Raw genomic sequence first — 12,046 nt, 5'->3', positions numbered from 1 at the left:
TTTGTTTATGTGACAGTCTGAGTCCTGATTCGAGCGAAGAACGATATGAGTCCCAATTAGAGCAAACGAGCTCTAATGTGAACAAAGAGAAATTGAAGTTTGCCCTCTTCTTTCTCCTAAATTTTCACTCGTTTTTTAGTTGTCTGTATAATTGTCTTGCACGGTGCATCCCAAATTGTACAGAGGACTATTGTAGACCGTTTGGCTTTACAACCATATGCTAAACCTAGAGAGCACCACGAGTACAGGGGTTTTTTTTATTTCATGATATTGAAATTTCGACTTTCTTTTTATTTTTTACAAAAAATCATCTCCATTATCCATACAAATGGAGAATTTATATGGTATTACTATTTTCTTAATTATAGGATTGTGATTTATCAAATAGTTACATGTTTTATTGGTTAGTCATTAAACAAGAAAATAACCCAGGGTAACGAACTTTTGATTTTGTTTATTTAGACTTTTTTTACACTATATATTAGCGCTGAACAAAAACCGACCCGTATATTAAAATAACTGAACAAATCTCATCGTAAAAACCGAAACTGATAAACTGAAAACGAAACGGAAACTGATAGTGCGATTTTTAAATTTTATAGAAACCACAAATTTTCGGTGTGGTGCGATTTTAATTTTTCAATAACCACAAATAACTAAATCGCACCGAATTTAATATATTAATATTTATTATTTAGTTAATAATAATATATAATATAATTACTTATGTTATTGGTTTGGTAATGTTTTAAAATGTCTTAAACTCTTCAAAATATGGTTTAATGGTGTTTAACTTTTAAGGTAATTATGAAATTCAATATTTTTAAGATGTTAATTGTTAATTTAATATACTAATTTGATATTGTTTTATATCTTATTGATTTGTATATTGTTACAACTAGTAGTATTTGAACATTGAACTTTTAAAACCGCAAACAAAACGTACCACTTCCACACGATTAAAAGCTACAACCGTAACCGCATGAAACCGAACCACACAAAATAACCACATAATTACACCACTACATTAACTGCACCATTCGATATCTAAAATTTAATAATCGCATTTGCGGTTAGCGGTTCAATTTTGACTAATAATCGCACCGAAAATCACCATACTCACCCCCACTATTTACCATCAAACTTGTTGAAGTTAAAATATATCTTGCAACTGGCTCCTGTAGGTTACAAATGTAATATGTTAATAGTTTCAACAAGTTAGGTGGTATATAATGTGTAAAAAAAGACTAAATATGAACAAAATAAAAAATTCTTTTGAGAACCAGTATATGCATGAAAACTTGAGAACTTTTTTCCGGCTAAAATTTTTCAAAACCTACACCACCCTTCGGTCATCGTCTAAGCAAGTCACACCATAATAATAAAAAACGACGTTTTATTCATCTGTTTAAATTCCAACTCTTATTTATTTTATCATATAAAAATAAACGAAAGAGGGTAACAAGTTAGTAGGGTTTATTACTATTATACTAACTTATCGTTGTATGTAGGGTTTTATTCGTCAATTTAGATGGTGTTTGTTAAGTTTTTTTGGACAGATCAATGTTTCTTAATACGTTTGAAATGTTGATTCTTGTTATTTGGATTTAACCGAGAACCGAACAGAATAACCTGAAATATGATTTACCCAAATTTTATTTTGTTCGGTTTTGGTTAACATTTTAGAAGTAAAAAACTCGATAAAACCGAGTGAATAAACTGATAACAAATTAAACTAGGGGTGAGAATGAGTCAGATTGGGTCGGTTTTGGGATTAAACCAAACCCAACCTGTGTATGTTGGTTCTTAGACTGTAGAACCCGTCCGGTTTGGTTTTTGGGTTCTTGAGTCGGTTTCATTGGTTTTTGGGTTTACCGATGGGTTGATGAGTTTTGGCTTGTAACCCATTTTTCAGCAAATCTTTATAACTTAAAAAATGAAACAAATTTAGCAACATAGATTAAAGAAACAAAAAAAAACTAATTTCAACACCAACACAACATCAAAATTATGTTGCTAAAAGGTTTACAACAACCAAATTTAACAAGTTGTTAGAATAAAAAAACAAGTAGCAAACAACCACGTAATAATATCGTTTACACTAAAAAAACAAAATAGGCCATATATTTAGTGAAATTTATTACCAAAATCCATCTCATTTTGCATTTGACGTATAATACATTTGACATAGAATAAAAGAGAACAAAAAATTTCAAAAATTTGTGTTCTTTAATGTTTTATATGTTAAAGGACCCTTTTAATTCTAAAATATGAAATAAGAAAAGATATTGAAAACTATAAATATACATATATGCAAATTACAAAAAAAAACATTGTTTTTTTTTTATTTTTATTTTTTATTATTAGGTGCGGTTTGCTTAGGGCCGGTGTGGTGGTGTTTGTTTTGATAAATGTTGGCTGAAAAGGAAGTTTATATGAAAGTATTGGTTTTCAAAAAAACTTTTGATTTTGTTCATATTTAATCAATTTTTTTATATATTATATATCATCTAACTTATTGAAATTGTGCTTTATAACTTGCAAGAGTCACAAAGGTAAAATGTACAAAACTTTAACAAGTTAGATAGTATATATCTATATAATATAAAAAAAAAAAATTAAATATGATCAAAATCAATCATTATCCTTTTGAGTCATTTCCGTTACAAAGCAAATAAAATCATTAAAATATCATTGATAAAAATATGCAATCCAACAAAAACCAAATATTTTTATATAATTTAGTTATGGCTATGACTAAAATAAATTAGTATATGAAATTGATGCAATGTCATAATCGACCATAAAGATTACGTACTATTTATTTGTACATACTCGTTCATAATACACCGATGTCGATGCAAGCCGTCCATTTCAAATTCAATTTTTGATTGATGACAAAATATGATTGTTTGATCGAAGTAGATTACATATCAAAATAAATAGGGTGTTGTATGTACCTTCAATTTTTTAAAATTCCTCTCTGTATCCCTCTCTTTTGTCTTTAATATTCTTTTTGATTAGACATATTTTACATTATTTTTGTTGTTTATTATTATTATTATTATTTTTTTTAAAAATTGATTTGATTAGATATATTTGTAATAGTCTGAATGAAAAAAATAACACAAGGATAGTCTTAATGAAAAAATAACACAAAGATAGTCTGAATGAAAAAAAATAATGTATGAACAGTCCAAACAGAAAAATAACACATAGATAATCATAATAGAAAAACAATACAAGAATAATCGGAAAGAAAAAAAAAGTAACACACTGATAGTCTAAGTGAAATAAAAATAACACAAAAATAATCTGAATGAAAAAAATATACTTTTAATAATAATAATAATAATATATTTATTAAAAATAATGAAATCAAAAAATAACAAAATTAAATAAAAATAGATAAATAAAACACAAGGATAATCCAAAAAAAAAATAATAATATGTATTTATTTAAAAAAAAAAAGGATAGAAATGAGAATTTTGGGGTACATAAAAAAACCCAAATAAATAATATCTATGATTTGATAGCCCATTAATTAAATCAAAAACTGTGTATAGTAACTATAGTTAAAGACAGATAGTTCATGTGACAGGTTTGGGAAGAAATATGTCATAGTGTCATTAATAAAACCTGAATGCTTAATCTCAATGAAGAAAGAAAACATCTGATGATATCGCTGTTAGTTTAAATGATATAAAATATAGAAGTTGATAAGTCTACTTGTATTTATATTCATCCACTTAAAAGTTAGATTTTTAATTTTATGTTTCTAGTTTTATTATGATATTCATTTTAATTGTAATTTGAAAATATAAAAATCAAAATACCTTATTTTTATAATGATGATTGATGAATCAAAACCATAAATGAAAACATGACCAACATAAAATATATTTTTATTAAATTTGCGAACCAGGCTTCTAAAATCTAGACATTTTCGCTAATTTTAATTTAGACCCCTTGTGTTTATTTTGGGTTCGTTTAATTTCATTTTCTTCATGACAAGGAAGGTGTAAAGACTTGTTTCAGTTACCCAGAAGGTACCGAGCGTCTCGTTATCGGTTTGAAGTTCATACAATCTCTGTCTTCAAATTCGTATGATAGTCCTCCTTATTTTTGATGGTTTTCTTTCAATTTTATGGACTTAGAACTCGTTATTCACGTTAGAAAGATTAATTCTCTAAGCTTTTCATGGTGCACACCATGTGTTTGTAAAAATGCCTCTAACAGCTCATCGTTCGCTCGCCCAAGGAATTGAACTTATCTAGCTTAAAGGATTGATTTCCGATACTTAGACTTGCATACATATTAGATTAAGCGTATTAGCACTCAGTATCCACGCTACCAAGATTAGTTCCCCACGTTTTTCATGGTGCACACCACCTGTTTGTAGAAATGCCTCTAACAACTTATCTAGCTTAAATGATTGATTTCCGATGCTTAGACATGAATACTTATTAGATCAAGCGAATTAGTACTCAGTATCCACGCTACCTTGATTAGTTCCCCATGTTTTTCATGGTGCACACCACCTGTTTGTAGAAATGCCTCTAACAACTTATCAAGCTTAAAGGATTGATTTCCGCTACACATTTTCAATCCTATCAGCACCATCTTTATTGGTTTCAGATTCTGTGAAAAAAATGCTGAAGTCATTGGTTTTGAGAGCTCGTTCTACACAAAACATTCTCAACCATGTGCAATTTATTCAACAGGTATTAGTACATACTCTCCATACCCCAAAACAATGCAACATTTTGACTCTGACATATAAATTAATAATACTGTTTAACCATCACCATTGATATAATAATGTCTAAAATGCCCTTATGCAAAATGCAGCGAGGACTCCACAGTAGAAATAAGATGGCAATGGAGTACATTGCAAAAGGGTGGAATGCACTGAAGGAGATTGATAGAGTGATTGATTATTGTGAACCCAGAGATAAACGACTCATTCCTCACCTTAACACTGCAAAAGATAATTTTGAAATGGCTCTGGAAGTTGATAACTCAAACACCCATGCCAGATATTGGTTATCCAGATTGCACCTTAAATACCATGTCCCTGGCCAATGTAAAGCCATGTAAGTAACCACTTTAAATTATCTCCCTATATAAATACTATTAATTTCTTGATTTTGCAACAGAGGAGCTTCTTTATTGGTGGAAGCTGCAAATATGGGTGATGCAGATGCTCAATATGAATTGGGTCGTAATTTAAGAATCGAAGTTAGTTTTTTCTTAATTATCTTTTTTTAATTAACTTAATTTTATTACTATAAACTAATTTATAAACAGAACAAGGGTGTTGACACGGATCAAGAAGCTTTTTATTATTTGGAGAAGGCGGCAGACCAGGTATGTCACTAAGACATAATTATTAATTACCAACATTTTTTTTTTTTTTTTTTTTTAAATATATATTTTTGTTTAGAACTTAATTGGGTTTGATGTGTAAAAATGTTTTAGTTGCAACCAGATGCTCTATACCTTCTGGGAGCTGTCTATTTAACAGGTGACTGTGTTAAGAAAGATGTTGCCTCAGCAATATGGTGTTTTCATAGAGCTTCGGAAAAGGTATATAATATAACAACTCATAACAATGTACTTTATTCTTGCTACTGATATTGTCAATGTACTTATATTAATTTTACTCATAATTTTATTTTGAGGTAATAAAAATGTATCCATATTTACCTCAAAAGTCAAACTATACATCTTTTTTTTTTTTTACATATGTGTAGGATCATGCTGGGGCAGCAATTGCATATGGATCCCTTCTTCTTAGAGGTATCCCCCTTTTAAAGTTTCTGTTTTCTTTCCATTATTGTTTATGCTAATCATTACTTATGTGACAAAAAATCAAAATTCATATGGATTTTTTTTTGTGTGTGAACAGGCTATGAAGTTCCTACATCTCTAACAAAATTTAATCTAATAAAAAATGGGAGGAAACTAAGGAAGAAAACAGGTGAAGCCAACAAGCCTAATCCAATCCAATTGGCAAGAGAACAATTTGAAAATGCTGCAAGATTAGGAAGTGATCTTGGATTCAGATGGTTAAAAAGACTTGAGGAGGAAGAGAAGCGTCTCCTTGCTGCATAAAAGATATGTACCTTATGCATAAACACTAGTACACACATGTTTTGGAATAAACATAGTTAATGAGAAGTATCTAAAATTTTATATTTTATATAATCATCATTAACTATTTGCACCGACTGGGTTCATATGAATATGTCCAAAAGATCAGTTTACTTTTTTGGGTTTTGAATTATTTAAAGATATGTTTGTCTGTAATTAAATATTTGAAGCATTGTGTTTATGGTATTATGATATGGAATAAAAAAGATTAGGAAAACATTAGGATCTTTAGATGACAGCATGATAATGGTTACAGCCTGCCAATACTAGGGATACAGAATTTAAAAGTCCCTTTCCAATCTTATTTTTTTGGTTTTTTAATATATTTTTATCACAAATTATCTCCAATTAACTTCCTGGAAGCAACAACAATAATGCACTAAGTGTTTAGTTTATAAGTTATAATATCTTTGACTAAAATAAAGCTTCATATTTTAATTATTAGTGTTTTTCTTGTTTTAAATGCTTAACCGAATCAAAATGAACCATTACCGGGTCAAAAGAAGCGAGAGGGTCAGAATGAAAATATCGTCCAAAATGACCATCCATCTACAGTTGACTTGCATATTGCATACTGAAAGGAAATTGAGAACTGAAATTGAGGAGAATTGAAAGTAACAAGAAACTGGAACTTGATAATGAGATAAAATTTGTCATTCTCATTGATAAGTTAGAAGAACAAATGAAACAATGACATACGTTCCTATGTAATCTAAATCATTAGATTACAAAAACTAAATTGACTAAAATGATGATGACAATGACATGATTTAACTATGAAAAAGAAACATAATGCAATTTTAATATAGGTACCAATTAAAACTTGCTCTTAATTTATCAAGGAAAAAAATCAGCATTCATAATTTATATCGATATATTTTTTTTATATAAAATATGATTTTTTTTTTTAGTATCAGTAACATTTGTATCACATTAGTATTACAACAATGGGGTTATTCAAATGTAACTGACGTATGTAACTTTTACACTAACTCATGTGAATAACCTACAAGCCATAAATAAAATTGGATATATAAGTTATTTATATGTAAATAATACACATGTGAAGATGGAATAGTCTAGTTCCTATTAAAGTGAATGTCTTGTTCCTCACAAGTTATATGTGAATAATACCGGATGGAATAGTTTTATTCCTATTAAAGTGAATGTCCTTATTTGTAGGATTGTGATGGATAGGTCTAAAACTCGTTTGAATTTGCGGGATAAATGAATTGCTTTGGAGTTCATGCTTTGCCTTGTTTGTTTACAAATTGGGGAGTCTTCTAGTCATCTTTTTGCTAATTGCCCTTTAATCGCCTCGATTTGGTCCCGCGTGGCTCTTTGGTGGCAAGTTTCGTTGCCTTAGGTTCGGTCCGTTGATACTTTGTTATCTTGGACATAGTCGTTTTCATTACCTACAATTTCTAAACAGATGTTTGAAGCGATTATTATGTCATCTTTTTGGGTTCTTTGGAATTTCCCGAATAAGATTATTTTTGGACCAGAGAAACCTAGAAAATATGTTACTTTTGATGACATAGTTTTTTCCTTTATTTTGGGCTTGCAATAGGCGTAAAAAGTGCAAATTGTTGTGAGATTGTTAGCTTTGTAATCCACAATTGATTGTAGCTTCCTTGTAACTTTTCTCTAGCTTCTTACTAGAGGCGTTTTTTTATATATTTTACTCTACAGTTCAAAAAAAAATACACATGTCAAGAGAGAGTTAATGTAATATTAAAATTCATATTCTATATAAAAATGGTTGATGTGAATATCTATTTATATAAATAAAAAAATACAAATCATGTTATACTTGAGTTGTTTCGATAACAATAAAGTGCCAGAGAGAGAAAACGAAAAAAATAGTGTTTTAGCATAATTTAAAGTAGCAATTAACAAATATTAAGGAATAAATATAAGTACTAATATCAGTCATTTGATCAAAATCAATCGATACTTGTTTTAGTGTTCTCAACTTTTTTGATATTTTTGTTTTTGAACCTCTCTTTTTTCCTTTGTGTGTCTGTGTATACACACACATACAAGTTAAATAAAACCCTAAAACTTTGAGAGAACAAAACAACATTATATCCGTTACATAAAAAATGAAAGATTTAGGGCGTGTTTGTTTTATGGATTTCAAAGGAATTTGAACGTAAATTCTAATAACAATTATGTTTTTGATTGACAAAATCGAAGGAATTGGAACTTTTTAGATTATCTGTGGTAAGGAAATCGACCATTCTTTGTCTAAAAAGAAAGATTTTAGATTTCATTTCATATGTTTTATTATAATGCAAAAATACCTTCTCATCTCATCTTTATTTTAACCATAATTTCTCAATTTTAAAATATTATCATCATCTCATCTTCTCAAAGCCAATTTTCAAAATCAGAAGTTTCCTTTTTAGCTTTCTTATACCAAGCAACAACATCATTTACCATCAAAGGTCCGATAAGAATCCGACGACATTTACTAAAAACATATAGTTTTGTACTGACTTTTAATAAAAGCAAATAGTTATATAGAGTTATATAGAGAAATATGTGTTGGATAATATTAATAATTATATATTTATATATTGTTTTCAAAATATGAAAATTGACCGTTAACTATTATAAGACACTGACAAAAAAAAATTAATTATGTTTGATATTTTGTATTAGAACTTCCATTAGCTGATATTATTGGCGACATGACCCAATAATAATTTTTTTTGACTTATTTATTTATCACCTTTGGATAGATAAGATGAAGTCCAACATTATGGCATAATTTCTATAGTTATTTTCCGTGTTTGAGAATATAACCTATCTAATTGGGAGAACAACCATATATCCAACCATAGGTATAAAGAGCTTCTAGTCTAATGGTATTTGTCCACTCTTTCTTAAGGTCCACGGTTCAAGTCCTATAACATATATAAAATTATGACTAATTTAGGAGTAGCTTAAATTTGTCGTTTCAAAAAAATATGAGTAATTTAAGAGTAGATTAAATTTGTCGTTTATAAAAAAAAAATATGTTAGCTTGATGTTTTAGACATTTAGTTTTATTTAACAGTATTAGCCCTTGTTTCACATATTCTCATTGACATCTTATTATTATTATTTTTTTGAGGAAAACATATATATTATTAATTTATTGCTTTTCATATTAACAGTTTACTGATTGTGATGTGGCTATGAACAACTTAATCACATTGCAGTTTAGTTTCCTTATCAATGCATCGTTGCTTTCATTCTATGTTAAATTTATTTGAAAATGGTACGTACATGTGACACTATGTGTGTATTATTTTCCGCACATGTTATCGAAGTTGCATTTTTCACTAATGTATCATTAATGTAAGATTTTGTCATGTAACGGCAATATGGAAATTCAAGTTAAAAAGGTAATCTAGAGTAGCACCAAAACAATAAATGTGTATCACATGTCATTTATCATTGTTTTATTTCTAAGAAATATAAAACTATCCAACTGTCAAATATCCAAAAAAGAAAAAAATAAAATAAAATAATAACCATGTATCCTTTTTCCCAATTAGATTTCAAGGGTAAGTTGATGTTGATGATGTTGTTTTCTCAAATTACTCGTGGACATGATCATTTAATAATGACGACTCTACATTCGTAGAGACATGAATGACAGTAATCAATCTTTTGTTACCCCATTTTAATCGAGATTACATTGTCTGTTCTTGCAGTTGTTCATGTTGTTTCTGTTGTTTTCCAATTTACTCTCATTTTAATCTTTCAATCATCTTTATCATATATATTATCAATCTAACTCTATTTATTTAGCAAACAAGAATTATTTAAGAAAATCTAAGAATCTTGACTCCAAGCCGATCGTTGAGAATAAACACCTTATGAGGCATACTCCATCAAATGGCTACACCAATATTACAAACTTTCTTCATAAATTATTTGGTGGCTAGGGGTGAGCCAAAATGGTCAAACCTTGTTCAACCCCATTGGAACCATGTTAACCCAAACTACCATCCGTGGGTTGGATCCCAAAGGAACCGACTAGGAACACAGTCTTGTCCAATCAGAAAATATTGATTAGAATACAACCAATTAGTAGTTGGGCATATAACATAATGGAGGAACATGTCCTAGTAACCAGACCATCCGGGGGTCCATACCATGCAACCCTGCCCTTTTCGTCTCTATCTCCAACTGCAATGATCGATCCGTTGTTTCATTTGATTAGATTTGAGCATATCTTTTAAATGGTATGAAATGTAAGGTGTCCGGTAGTTATTTAAAAGAAACATAGACACATTATTTGCATATGTTTGCACACATGTGATGCAACTTATCATTATGTGTTGTGTTGTTTTGAGTTGCTTATAAAATCTACTATTATTTCTTTTAGTTTCCGTAAACAAGTTTACAGACTTCTTCACAAACACCACTCTACGACGGGGATTGTGGTTCATTTTTTTTTTCAAAAAGTTATTCCCTAATAATCAAAAAGAAACTCGAATTAAAGAAAAATGTTTTGTCCTGACTTAAACCTATTTTAGAACAACAAATTACAACAGAAAAAAATAGCTAACATAGGGTTGCGTAGCCATCCGACCTCTCATGTTTCTATTGTTAGCCCAAACGACTTGAAACTTTTATTTTAAACAAAAAACTCATAATTCAAAAGTTACTTCAAGGTTAGGACGACACTGGCGACGTCAAACCCATAAAGAGGGAGAGGGCATGACATTGCTTCCGTTGGTCTTGTAGCTTAGGCTTGCAATGCCAAATAGAGGTGCACAAAGGTCCGATAAATCCAAAAAAAAAAAATTTGTTTTGTTTAGTTTTGTTTTTTGTTTTTTTTCTAAATTGATTTGGATTTAATAGGTATTGGATATCAAATAATTTTGGACCAACTTCTACTAGATTTTTGCATGGGATATGTATATCCGATGTAACCGTTACAGATTTGGAAAATCCGATTTTTGCATAATCCTATATTGAATATGATTATTTTTGAAAATTTAAATTTAACCACAACCAAATAAATACTTGAATTATATCTATTTAACATTTTTTTCATGGGTGTACTCTTCTACATGTGATAAAACTAGTCCAGATACAATTTTGTATTCTTTCAACGACATCCAAGTAATCCTTCAAACAAACACATACTTTCATTGATTCACTGGTGAGTCATGAACTTGGTTTCGATATACCCCGCCACTAAGAAAAAAAAATGGATTTCATAACTACCGTAGAAGTGTGGACGGTTAGTAAATCACGAGCCATGATGGTTATAATCGGAAATTACAGTTTATATATATCCACCAAGTCAAAGTATCAAGGTTTTAAAATTCCTTACCACTAAAACGAGTTAAAAAGTTTGATGTCATATAATATCTAATTCGCTATTTCTTGGTGTTTACTAGCATTCTCCAATAAAGCATTACAAAGTTGGCAATTCGCATCTCGGTCATTTCTAGTTCTAGATGATTTCCCTGTCGTGCCCCTTCTCATGCTTGGTTGACCACATTTGATTGAATAATGGTGAACTAACTTCTGCAAAGTTTTATTCAAAAAAGATATTTGCGTTTCAACAAATCTTAATTCGGTTTGGTCTATATTTAAATTCACGACGAAATTTGAAATTAATGTTTCAATACTGTCAATATTTATAACGGATTTGGGACGACGACACAAGTAAAAGCCAAAGAAAACTAACGAAAGTATTTTATTTTTTTAGTTTCAAAATAGAGACTATATAAAAAACATGATATTATTTGACATCTCCTGTTGGGCTAACTATTCTGTCACTAAAACAATTTGATTGAGAACCAAAGGATTTTGTAGGGTAATAAGCACTTGATAATAACGACTATGTAAGAATAAGCATTTTTATGGGGGCGGTCC

At 29.5% G+C, this 12,046-nt stretch overlaps 1 protein-coding gene across 2 annotated transcripts; it reads left to right on the top strand.

Moving 5' to 3' along the window:
• Positions 1-3,905: 3,905 nt before the first annotated feature.
• Positions 3,906-6,276, top strand: LOC145160677 (binding protein). Of its 2 annotated transcripts, none has more exons than XM_079079959.1 (8): positions 3,906-4,050; positions 4,640-4,725; positions 4,853-5,097; positions 5,161-5,242; positions 5,312-5,371; positions 5,483-5,590; positions 5,758-5,803; positions 5,913-6,276. In XM_079079959.1, exons 2-8 carry the CDS (start codon positions 4,654-4,656, stop codon positions 6,116-6,118), a joined length of 819 nt encoding a protein of 272 aa, XP_078936085.1. In that variant the 5' UTR covers positions 3,906-4,050; positions 4,640-4,653; the 3' UTR covers positions 6,119-6,276. The 2 variants fall into 2 exon arrangements, with proteins under 2 accessions (XP_078936085.1, XP_078936086.1); XM_079079960.1 differs by having other exon boundaries at positions 3,926-4,105.
• The last annotated feature ends 5,770 nt before the right edge of the window (positions 6,277-12,046 follow it).

The sequence above is a fragment of the Lactuca virosa genome, chromosome 2, assembly GCF_052849685.1.
Source record: "Lactuca virosa cultivar CGN04683 chromosome 2, Lactuca_virosa_CGN04683_v6, whole genome shotgun sequence".
In the NCBI taxonomy this organism is placed as follows: Eukaryota; Viridiplantae; Streptophyta; class Magnoliopsida; order Asterales; family Asteraceae; genus Lactuca; species Lactuca virosa.
The sequence above is the reverse complement of the archived record's forward strand: the minus strand, read 5'-3'. Positions and strand labels throughout refer to the sequence as shown.